The following is a 12,588-nucleotide window of genomic DNA, read 5'->3' on the forward strand; positions in this document are numbered from 1 at the left end:
GTGTTTATAGTGTATTTTGAGTGATTCTGGGGAATTTGGCAGATTTTTGATAAATCTGACAGATTTTTGAAGCGCATTTAGCAGAATTTGGGCATGACCTTACAGTCACCCTGCAAACCGCTGAACACGTTCAGTTTGTCTCATCCACCGTATGGCGGTGCATATCAGACAGGTCACTCAAGCATGTGACAGATTGCTTGATTAATTTAAGTGGACAGTGTATTAGTTAATGGATGGAAAACCATTATGTGAATGGTTAACGCTTCAGCCTCATTACCATGAGGGCAGCACATCCCTTGGGTTCTGGGCTACTGATTTTAATATTGAAATACTGAGGTTGGATGCATTCAGATACATGTAGTTGTCAAATCCACGTTGGCACAAAATTGATCGTACATTGTACCTGTAGGTGCGACTGTAGTTTTGACTACAGGTATGTCCATTTTGAATGTAATGTGCTTCTGTGTGTAAATCTTATATGGAGAAAAAAAATTCATTTTCTGCACTCCTACAAGTACAATTTACATGGCAAGTGTTTTAGAGTGACTTTTTGTAGCCCAAATTCTTGATTTAAAAAACAGAGCACTATAATTTTATTAACATACATGTACATTGTATCAAAAAAAACATGCAAGGAAGTTGTTAGGTTTTTTTTTTAAGATAAAAGCACACTGATGTTTTAACACTGGCTTCTCAATTTTGTTTTGATAAATTTATTCTCTGCAAATGCAAATTAAATGCATTCTGCTGCAACCCCTCAGAATTCCAAGGGCTTCTGCACAGGCAGCATCATCTACCGGTAGAACATTAAGACGTAATTTACATGTAGTACCTGCCTAGCAATCTGACAATTCCTTGAGAGGTTTCTGAAGAGGGTGAGAATTAACAGGTAAAGGACGTGGCAATTGATTAACCTTCCCACACTTACACGTACCTGGCTACAATTAAATCAACGGGGGATCCAAGATGTACGGGTGTGTGATCGGAATACTGGACATACATGTACATGTATGTACGTGTGCATTTAGTACACATACATGTAGCACAATGTATACATTTCCTTCAGTACAATGTACATGTACATGTACATGTATTTCACAAGCACATTAAGACGTTTTATGTCAGATAAATTACATTTTTGTTTATGTACAGAATATGTTCATTTGGCAATAACATCTTTGATTTAAAACAAACTGGATTGATCAGTACCCAACATCATGAACATGTACTAGTTTGTACATGTACATCAGTAATCTGTGGGTAGATATTTAAAAATTGCATTTTTAAAATGAAAAATAAATTTCACTTAAAAAAGTTTTAGGGGGAAAAGTGGAATGCATAAATATTACTACAAAATCTGATTTTGACTGTACATAGATAAACCAATGTGTGAAAACCTTTTTACGCAAACATAGAAATATATGAAGCAAATGTTGTTTTAACATAAGACGTAGTGAAACATGTGCCTTCTGTGAATTACTTGTTATGTACAAGTAAATGTTAAAATAATACTGATAACACAAATCGGTCACAAACGAAATCATTATACGAAATGACTAAAACTAAGTGTACTTGAACATGTACATGTATCTGTACATGTCCAAGTAAAATATATTTTCCACCATCACCTATAACCATTACATGTAAATATAACCGTTCTCGTTAACTTACCAGGAGTTATTTACACAGAAAGCTTTTTATCTACTCTAAAAGGCCTGAATCCTCCTCACTTTCTTTCCCCTCACCTCAGGGAATTAATCAAACTATTCTAGTCTTGTCCCTTCTTGCCGCAGAGCTCATAATTCTGACATTTCCACCTAGCGTCAATCCTTTGGTAACAATGACTAATTGCGTTATATCCTGCAGGGGTTACAGGGCTCTGGTCCAACAGCACTAGCACACCGTCAAGTCTATCTGCCATGTCCTCAGAGATACAAACAACTCAAAGAAAGGCCTTTTAACAAACAGCCCTACACAGGTGTATTAGGATTGTTTGTCTCGGTGATGATGATTGCTTAACCCTTTAGAACATACCTGAATCCATCAAAATCCACACCCCTGTTTTGGGAGGATTTTGGCGGATTTAGGATACCTCCATTTTGAAAAAGTTGGGGGACTTTGATGGATTCAGAACAGTAAGCCTATAGCGACTGCAGGATTTTGATGGATTCAGGATACCTCCACATTGAGCAGTTGAGAGACTTTGATGGATTCAGGATACCTCCACATTGAGCACAGTTGGGAGACTTTGATGGATTCAGGATCTCAACAGTTTAACTTCTTGGCTACATGTTTGGTGTGTGCGAGATAAATGTACTACACTGGTGGATTCTGATGGACTCATTGGTGGATTCTGATGGACTCAGGACACCAACTTTTTTCGCATGACACAATTGGTGGATTTTGGTGGATTCAGGATACTTTCTAGTAAAAGCGCTCAAGGGGTTAGGGTTAATATCGATATGTGCAGGTGGAAGTGTCCATGTGAAAGAACTTGCACTCTGAATGACAAATGAGGTGAATTACATGTACATGCACTTTGGTTCAATAGGTCTCCAATAATTATTCCTTTTTCTATGTTTTACTGATGTTATTTTGCTTTTCTCCCATCTCATTTAAAGTGCTAGTAAACACTGTCATCAAATTTCATTATCAAAGGAACATCGACAGAGTCAGGTTTCAATGAATATTATATTGTAAATGTAATGGTCATATCCCTATTTTTTACCTGTTCTGTCAAAATCAGACTTTTCTGGGCATGAGGTCAAAATGAGATTTTTGCATATTGTCACTGATTGTTAAAATATGTACATTTTCCTGTTAATAGGTGGTTTAATTTTTGAAACCGGTCATTCCTGGGCAAACTTATGCTATTTTGAAGTTCATCGATCGAAAAGTAGAAAACGGAGAAAATGACAAATGAATGACAGTTAAACTTTAAGTTTGAGGTCTATTTTAAGACCTGTTTCAAGTGACATTTCTTTAACTGATATACCTTTAAAAAATCATCAAAAATACTATATTTAGAGTTCAAATTAGGGTTTCAAACTTTTATAGTATATTTAAGACATGTTCAAGATTACAAATATGCAAAAATTAAAAAATAAAAAAAATCACCCCACAGCGTTTTTTTGGCCCTACCTCAATTACAACCTCTGCTCAGAAGCGTCTGCTTTTGACAGAACAGGTCACAATTAGGAAAACCGTAACCACCTAACGCGTCGATCAATCCACCCCAAAAATCAAAGTGTAAGTTAAAAATCAAACTTTTTTTTAAAAATAAATAGTCAGGTGAGTCATAGGTAAAAAAATGGAAATTCAGGAAATCTAAAAATAAACCTCAGGCTAAATCTATAATCCCTTTTGTGTGAGTGGGGATTACCTTCTGATCGACTTGCAAATTAACAATGTTTGCGGTTAGGATTAATTATTTCACATGTTCCACCTGCTCCATGGCCATTGTAAATGTTTGTGTAAAAATGCGCACAGCATTGTGAAAAACATAACAAATCATGTGGAATGCATTTCCAGTGACACAAACAAACCAATGAATTGGGCCATGGATCCTTCATTTCACTCCAATCACTATCCGCAATAAAACAAAAATAAGAAATTGGTTAAAAATGCATTCCCCCCCTTTTTCCGAGCTTCACCTCGAAAAATAGACTGGTTTTTTTTCAACAACTGTATTTCTAGCAATATAAAAGTGATTCACTTTTGAATGAGCCATCGAACGATAAAATCCACAAACGTTTAGCTAAATTGAATTTTTATTTCATAAAATTTGAATTATTGGATGCCAGACAATAATACAGCTCTCGCAGGGCGGTTTGAATTGTGCACAAAATGAAAGCCGAAAGCCCTTTGCAGAGGGTTGCAGAATGCTGGAAATCGGAATACTGTAGTTTTTTTCCGTTAAAAACAAAACATACAAATCAAAAATTTATGAGGAGAAAAAAAAAATTGTTTTGAAGAGCACGGGTATGAACTTTAAAGACACCACATTTTGGGATTAATGTATGTATCTCATACACATTACAAAGAAATACATGTACATGTAGATCTATATCGTATACAAGTTCGTACCAGGGGTTAAATGAATTCAAATTACAGGAGAGAAATTCTTAAGACGTGAACCTTCTTCTTCAGGTGTAATTTACAAGTCCCATTCCAGGCTCCTTGCTTCAATTTTAGCCTCCAGCAGGAGGGCCAATTACAGAGACACGTAAATAATCACGGCAATCTGGAGAAAACGCCCGCAGTCTGAGGCAAAAAATAGAATTCACCCACACGGCCGCGTCTTTCCTTGATTCTCAATTTCCTCCGGCCACCTGCTGTTGGGATGTCCGGACAATAGGGGAGGAGGGTAGCCCATCTCTTCCTGGAGAGACCAAATTACATCCCAAAGGTACCGAGCGTACCATAGGGGTATTGTCATTTTATCAATAAATCGCTGTGATATTGCCAGCATCACGGCTAGAACTCTCTAGTGTGTGCGGTAGACACACACGACCAAAAAGACAATTAATCTACATGTACCGGTACTTTGGATTAGCGGAATTTACTTACACACTGTACTAATTTGTATCACGACTATTTGTACTAAATAAACAAAGTGCTAAAGACTAAAGATTAAATTGTCACAGGTTCAAATCTTTTGCCATTTATACATCTGGTTTTTCAAATACGACTTAAAATTGAAGATTTGATGAATAAAAAGATGGCTGAACAATTTCTGTTTAAATCACTGTAGTAATTAACTGATACGTTTTATCAGAGTAAAAATATAACTTTTATTATGCACACTGTTGAATTGTCCAAACTCTATGTCCGACACCCTAGAGTTGCCCAAAAGGAATTTTGGCCGTATTGTATTAGCTTGAGAGTCCACTCCATCTATCATCACTGTCAAATTGACTAAGAGTCAAGTCCATCATTCACAGACTACAAGTCACTGCCCCAGGGAACTCCAGGTAATTTCTCTGTCGTCACATGCTCCATTACATAAATGTTACAAAGTAATGTACACATGTATGGTTCAGACCGATTTATAAACCCCTGCCCATACTTTAATCATGCTGCCACCATTTTAGTCATGTTCCCTGTATCCAATAACAGTAACTGAATGATGTTTTTTGTGCAAAAAGGAACCATACTATTTTTTCTTCCAGCCTCGCTTTGGTTACGTTGATTTGAATGGGAAAAAATCAAAATGGGCGCAACATGATAATATGGTCTACTTTGTGGCCTGATCAGCTTCTTCAGTTACAACATCGAGCTGTATACTCCCCAGGGAGCTGAGATAGTATTTGGAATGTTTAATTGGCCCAATGATCGGGGTAATAATAATACTGTAAGCACTGTGATTCAGTTTAAATGCCGATTATTATTATTATTGTTAACATGTACAAGTGCAAACTACACAGTAGCTTGACAATTGTGAAGTGAAGTAGTTTGTACATGTACAAATCTCACTTCCAAAACGTGGAAACATTTATCCACATTGAAATTTCTATTTAATAGTTAGCAACTTCTGGCTCTGAAATTGCATGCTTTGGACGGTATTTGTGAAAAAGATGGAGGTTTCTTCCTTGAATAGCAGAAATTCACCTTCTTTGTAGCACAGTTACATGTAAATTGGGTCAAACTTTCCCAGGTCAGTGGCCATGCCAAACATGCTTTACATCTAAATGTGATTATGCTGTTGAGGATGGTTGTACAACCACAGCTGTTACGCTAAAACAGAAACCCAAATACAATGTCATCAAAACCACATTGAAACTGAAGATAAGCAGAAGTCCAGGAGTTTACAATATTCTGTGCACACAGAGAACTGGTTCTCCAACTGTATTGGTTCAGGGAATATCAATTTATGAAGCATGAAAGCATGCATGGCGTTTCAATTAGTGCTGTTAATTTGTTTCAATATCCTGAGGGAAACACATTGTCCCAGGCACCTTTATTTAAACTATAGTCAAAACAAATTGTTTTGAAGTTGTATTCCCCATGCAATTTTTAGATTTTCATCTCGAAAAATAGATCACTTTTGAATGAGACGTCGACAAAAAAACATCACCCCATGGTTATTTATTGTATTATTAATTTACAATTTTGAATAATTGGCTGCTAGACAATACTTCGCGAGGTCGGCTGGTTCCCATCCAACAATCAGTATCAATAATGTACATACAAGTACCAGGAGCCATTCTACTCACAAAGTAGGTTTGTTTTCGCCCAGAACAAAAAAATACAGACGTCCAAAAAAATTGTTTAAATACAACATACAAGTTGAAAATTATGAATAGAAAAAAAATCTAATTTGTTCAAGAGCTCCGGAATGCAATTTTAAACCTAAAATGTTGAAAGACATTTTTGTGAGTGCAATCTACACATGCATGCTCAGTATGTAGGGAAGGAAAGACCTTCATGAAAGCGTGAGTATACATGTACACGTACATGCACTAGAGCGTGGCAAAACGGACTGCCCACAAATGGCATTTTCGACTACAGTGTCTGCCTAAAGATTTTCAATACCTTGACGTACAAAAAAACCACTTCGTGGCAAGAAAAACTGCTCATGAAAATCCAATGTCTATGCACAACCACACACATCTTTTTTTCGTTATCCCCTTCCCTCGATAATCCTTATCTCCAGGATCAGTTCATTCTGCCTCGCTTAGAATAATGTTTCCTTGACGGCGTGAGGGAACGCATATTAACGCTGCCCAACGCATAACATCTCGACAGACACATCGCAGCGCCCCTGCGCATCAATTCTAAGTGGCAGCCAGCGCTCTAAAACTGAGCAGGGTTTGGAAAAAGCGCAAAGCAGGGGGGTTTATTGATTGGCCGGCCTGGGTCAATATCCATCAGTGATCCAGACCGGTTTGACGTGGTGTTGCCAGGGTGTTCTTGCCTACTCTCCGAGCAAGGACTCTCATCTTTTTTCCCCTCCAATATGAAAATCCAATACAAGGTCAATTTCATGGGAATCCATGGGCAAATAAACACGTATACCGAGGTGAGATCTAAGTACACAAACGTGTCTTATGTATGTGTACATCAGGTACATGAAGGCCATTTTTGAAACGGCAGCGTCAATTTGCTTATTTGTTGTAAACTAGGCCTTTTAGCCTGGAACCAAATAGAAAGATATCACACATTGGACTTGTATAATTGGATCGGCATAATCCTGCAGCAGAAAACGGACCCATTCATGTATTGAGCCAAACTCTAGTCCAAAATCAGGATCATGGAGCCTTCTCCAACTCACTTGGCTTCTATCAACAGTAACTCAGTTTGGGCGTGGCTTCAACCACTTCCATAGCCATGTGTGTAAATGTAAGCCACAGCCAATAATACAGATGCAGCCTCATATGGCTACAGCGTTGGACTCCTGTGTATTGGTACGTGGGTTAGGACTTAGACAGGGGAACATGGTGCTTGTGTTCTTAGGCAAGACACTTTACTACAGTTGCATATCTCTACCCGAGAGTATAAATGACTAACTGGTCTTGTCTCGTGACCTGATGAATAGGGGGAATAAATCTGTGATGTGCTTTGAGACTCTCAGGTATGCAACTGGGAAGTAACAAAAACGAAGAAATTCCAAGCTTTACTTGTAAGACTTTATACAGTGTTTTTCAATTTTAATTAATTGCATAATTGTGAAATGAAAAAACAAGGAAATCAACTGATCTGAGGAAAAGTTCCATGCCTGGACTTGGGTATAAAGCGCTATGTATGTATTTAGGCATCATCTTATATCGGGAAGCCTGATCCTGTAGTCAACATTTGAGATAGATACGCTATCGGCTATAGGGCAGCATGCAGCCACAGCTCTGTACCTGTACCAGACAAACTACTTCTAGACAAACTGCAAGAGAAAAATACAGAGAATCCCCCCAAAAAGAAAAGATATGTATGGATTAATGATTCCTGTCTACTGACTCCCTCTCCAAACTGACCCCCACCCCTCCCCCTTCCACATACACACCATTGCGCTCTGAAACTTCCCTTCAACACCTCTCAATGTGTGCGTACGTACCCGGTACTGTACGTGTATCGTATACATGTACCTCACCACGGTATCAGCGCAAATAGGTCTAAACATGTTGTCGCAAGTATGCAAGCATCACACCTCTGTTTGGATTCCCTCCCAACAGATCCATTTCTTCGGGGCTAGGCTAACAAAACTCTCCTGCCAGAGTTCTTTATTTTCCCAAGATTGCCAACTCCCGCTGGGTATCTACATAAGGCTGCGATGGATTAGGGAAGGAAACGAGGACAGCGGCACCACGGGCACGTGTCCCTGAAGATGGAAGGCTTTCCCTTGTCACCGGCGTTTTGATAACATCGGGCCCCAGACCGCTGGAATCCCGAGCTAGTCGCTCCTCATGCTTACATAAGGTGTTACCTAAATTCCCCTCGAACCATATCCTCAAGAAAACAACTCGTACAGGCCTGGCCCCATGTTCACCGTCTCGCAGTGCCCTGAATTCAGTCGGCTGTCCTGGCCGCAGGGGCCTCACTATAATTAGTCACAAGACTGTCCTCCTCTGAACTCTCCGTACATTCATTACTTGTAGCCTGTAGGCTTAAGACATGTTATAAACATAATCTAGCATCCGACCCTTGTTTAGTAGTACTAATGGAACTGGTGCACATAATGAAAATTCAAAACGATAATAAACAAATACATGAAAGTATACACTGGTATTTTATCAAATAACCTTGAAATTAGTATTTCTTTGGGAATAGAACTTTAATCAATTTAGCCTACATTTAAACAGAAAGAGCATCTTTAAATTTAATTATTATTTAATCAAATTATCTTCTTGTTCTTCAAGACATTTATAAGGCATGCAACTGGGAATTTCCAAAAAAAAAATTTAAAAAGAGGAAACTCCAAACCACAAAGGACTTCAATGCACAGTATTTTTCAATTTGTAAATGGCATTCGTGAAAAGTAAGAAAAAACGCGGAAATCAGCGAACCGAGGAAAAGTTACGACATGCCTGATTTATTACATGTACATGTACACTTACAATGTACAATGTACATACATGTACAAAACATGTACACTCCGGCTTAAATGTAAATCCCTATAAACCTTCATGTACACATGTACTTTGTCATGGCCAAGCTAAGATTTGAGCATAAATTTTCCGATGTTGCTCTTAACACTTGAGTTACTGTGTAATTCAAGGTGTCTCGTCAGTGCACGGCAGAATCAATCAAGCTGAAAAGCACATCTCACTCCAGGTGTGGGGACATTCAGATGAGGGGACTGGGAACTTGAAAACGAATTAGAATCATGACTACGTACATTCACATGTGCATAAATCTTTTCTTCTTTCAACTGATGGGAAAGAGGAAATTGTTATTTTGTTCCTCTTTTTGTGAATGCATAATCAGCTATCACGGAATACTTATAAATGAAACCAAAAACACATGGGCTATGAAACACAAAAGATACATATGTACCAAAAAAATTGGCTTTTGAAGCCAATTTATTGAGAGATTATGCACATTATCTCTCAGTATTTTTGATTCATCAATAAGACACAGATTACATGTAAACCTCAAGTTACCGCAAAACCTTGAAGTAAACCTCAAGTTACGACAAAGCCTTGAGGTAAACCTAAACTTACCACGAAGCCTTGAGGTAAACCTCAAGTTACCGCAAAGCCTTGAGGTAAATCTTAAGTTACCGCAAAGCCTTGAGGTAAACCTCAAGTTACCGCCCGTTTAATTTTGTGTTCTCTCCTCAAAATCCAAGAATAATATTCAATAGCCATGCAGCCCAGATTTCACACATGTACATGTGGACTGTGGCATTAAATTTGTTTTTGTACACTGTAAGCCCAATTCAAATCACACATTTTCATCTGTGATCAGAAGTGCAACAACCTTGTCTACGTAAGGGACAAAAATAGGTCCAAAAAACAACAGAGCAGGCAATCACTGTCTTTTTTCTTTTCTGAAACTGCCTCAAGACAGAAGAAACAGCACCCGTTTCCTTTCGTTCCCTCTTTAGACAAAAGCCAATGCAGTCCAAACCAATGAATCTAATGTGTATCAATGATTTTTGTTCTGGGCCAAACAATCTTTTCTGGTTGGCTGCCGGAGGACAGTAAGCTCCAGTGGTTTTGTTTCCTATGTCTTGGGCGACAGGATTTGTTGATCAATGATTTTGTCTTATTCATATATTCCTTGGATGAATCACTGGCGCCCATTCTGTTTGTGAATCGGTTCCCACCAGAATTGTATTTCGTGTGTAAGATGTAAGAAGAGATATCCCTACCATGCTTGTTTTGAAGAAAAAAAATTGCACTTCTTACATTGTACGTGTACCTTCAAATTTACATGTACACGCAGTTCCTCGTTCATATGCAACACATGAGAACATCACGGTGTCCACCAACTCTCAATTATTTAGTGGTTTAAGTTGTTTTTGCTCTTATAAACAATGCAACATTGTATTGTTTAAGGCAGAAAAAAATTTCTTACAGCTGACTTTAGCGTAGTTTGTTTGGGATAGTAACTCATTGCAGAATGTTATATCTAGAAATTTCCTTAACATCACACTCACCAATGAGTTGGGGGAATTTCAGATTTTTTAATATTAAATCTTCGAAAATGTTTATGTAAATTTTTGTTTACTTGTTAAAATGTTTGGCGATTTGTTAGCAGTTGGAGATTTGCCTTCAAGGTTCTCTAGCACGCATGTCAGGCAGCAGTCTGATATTTGAAATATCATTTCAAATGCCACCAGTTTCTACAAGACACCGTTCACTTGAGTTGGTCTAATATAATTGTACAAGTACATGATGTACCTACATCATGCACACAATTAAACGCAACACCTACTCTGTCAAAGGCTACATTAAACACATAATATAACAAACAGTTGAGCTTGGGCCACGCCCAACTTACCGTGCAGTGGTCATGGTCCACGTTACCGTCGCTATCGCCCATGGTGCTTGCTTCTTGCTTTCAAATCCTGTACAAGGATAAGAAAAGAAACATGACTTTTTTCATGAATTTCTTAGCACTACCAAACTGAAATAAAAATTCTGTTACAAATTACAAAACATTCCAGTCAGTGATGGCTATTTTGGTAACTTTTAAAATTGAAAACCACTTTGTCAAATTGAAGGCTTTTAATTTCTTTCAGAAAAGACTTATTTGTATTTCTTTTTCACAAGCCCAGAGAACTCACAAATTCCATATGTACAAAACTCTTCCATCTACTTTCTGAATAACAACCATGTTCTGAAAATAACAAATTTGTTATATTCAGAATATAGAAAAATATTCGGAAAATAGATAGTTCTAGGTTCCGCATAGAACAAATGTGTTCTGAATAAAGCATTTTTGTATTAACCAATTGACATCATGGCTGAAAAAAAAAATTAAGAATTGACGGGGCTAAAATTTATTGGGATTAGGGGGAAAAAATGAATCAGCCATTCAAGTAAATAATCAAGACAGTCAAGCAAAAGTAAACAATTAATCATCCCAAAAAAAAGTTGTGTATTAATTGGGCCTATTGAACGTTATGCACTGGTGGTAGTGGCGTAGTCTATGCAGCGCCGTTGTCAGCCCTGAGAATTGGGGGGGGGGGGCATTGTACCAACTAGGGGGGGGGGGGGGGGCCATAGTACCAACTGGGGGGCCCACTACTATAAAAAAAATACAAAAAATACAGGTATGGCTTTTGCTGTTGGGGGGCCAATTGCTCGCCAAGGGGGGCCTGGCCCCACCAGGTCTGCCCCCCCCCCCTCCTCGGCGACGGGCCTGAGCCTTTGATCAATCAGAGTTACTTAAAACCAGGAATTTGGTCATTTAATACATAGACTTGGAATGAGTAGTACATTTGTAGTTAATGCCGGAAGAATGTCCATTGCAGTTTCAGGTGAACTAAACCATGAGCCTCCACTACCCCAACCCTCTCCCCCACAGTCAGCAGGTGGCCATGCAGGCTAGCAAACAGATCCACATAATCTACAAGTCTCATCATTCTTCACGTATTGATTTCAGCAGATGAAACTACAGATCTTTGTCCCCAGCAAACATAGATCCATGTGTCGCCATCTTATTCCCAAATGGAGCAAAGCACAATTTCTAGCTGTCTCGTAGTTGAGTAGAGTTGCAATGTCTGTTCTCGATGTCCGTACAAATTTGCACAGTTGTAAAACATTAACAAAAGTTGTTTTGACAGTACATGTCTCCGTGTTGAAATCAACGCAGGCGAAAGTGGGTCCCACCGAACACGGGTGAGGTAAAGCGTACCGTTCACACTCACATGTACACCAGTGAGTTCCCAGGTCGGCTGTAGATTCTGGATTTTCTACCTGGGTAGAGCCTCTCAACCCAGGGTTGGATTTTACCCAAGCAGGCCCATGTAGAAGCTGTGTTGGATTCTAGTGTGAAAGGGATTCCCGAAATCTCCATGTTGGACCTGGGTGCAACACAGATACTTTGGACAGTGTGAAAAAGACAAATAGGGCAATTGCACGGTTACTCATGTTACATTTTTGATGTACTTTTTTTCCTTGGGCTGTAATTACCTTACTGAAAAGG

General features: G+C 38.6%; 1 protein-coding gene across 1 annotated transcript in view; it reads right to left on the reverse strand.

Moving 5' to 3' along the window:
• Positions 1-12,588, reverse strand: part of LOC119744456 (tight junction-associated protein 1-like) — a 60,047-nt gene that overhangs the window by 38,593 nt on the left and 8,866 nt on the right. Inside the window, exon 2 of the mRNA XM_038220388.1 lies at positions 10,939-11,005. Coding sequence (XP_038076316.1) covers positions 10,939-10,980 — 42 coding nt within the window. The 5' untranslated portion in view covers positions 10,981-11,005. The remainder of the gene's footprint in view (positions 1-10,938; positions 11,006-12,588) is intronic.

This window comes from Patiria miniata, unplaced genomic scaffold (assembly GCF_015706575.1).
Source record: "Patiria miniata isolate m_02_andy unplaced genomic scaffold, ASM1570657v1 HiC_scaffold_7, whole genome shotgun sequence".
Taxonomy (NCBI): domain Eukaryota; kingdom Metazoa; phylum Echinodermata; class Asteroidea; order Valvatida; family Asterinidae; genus Patiria; species Patiria miniata.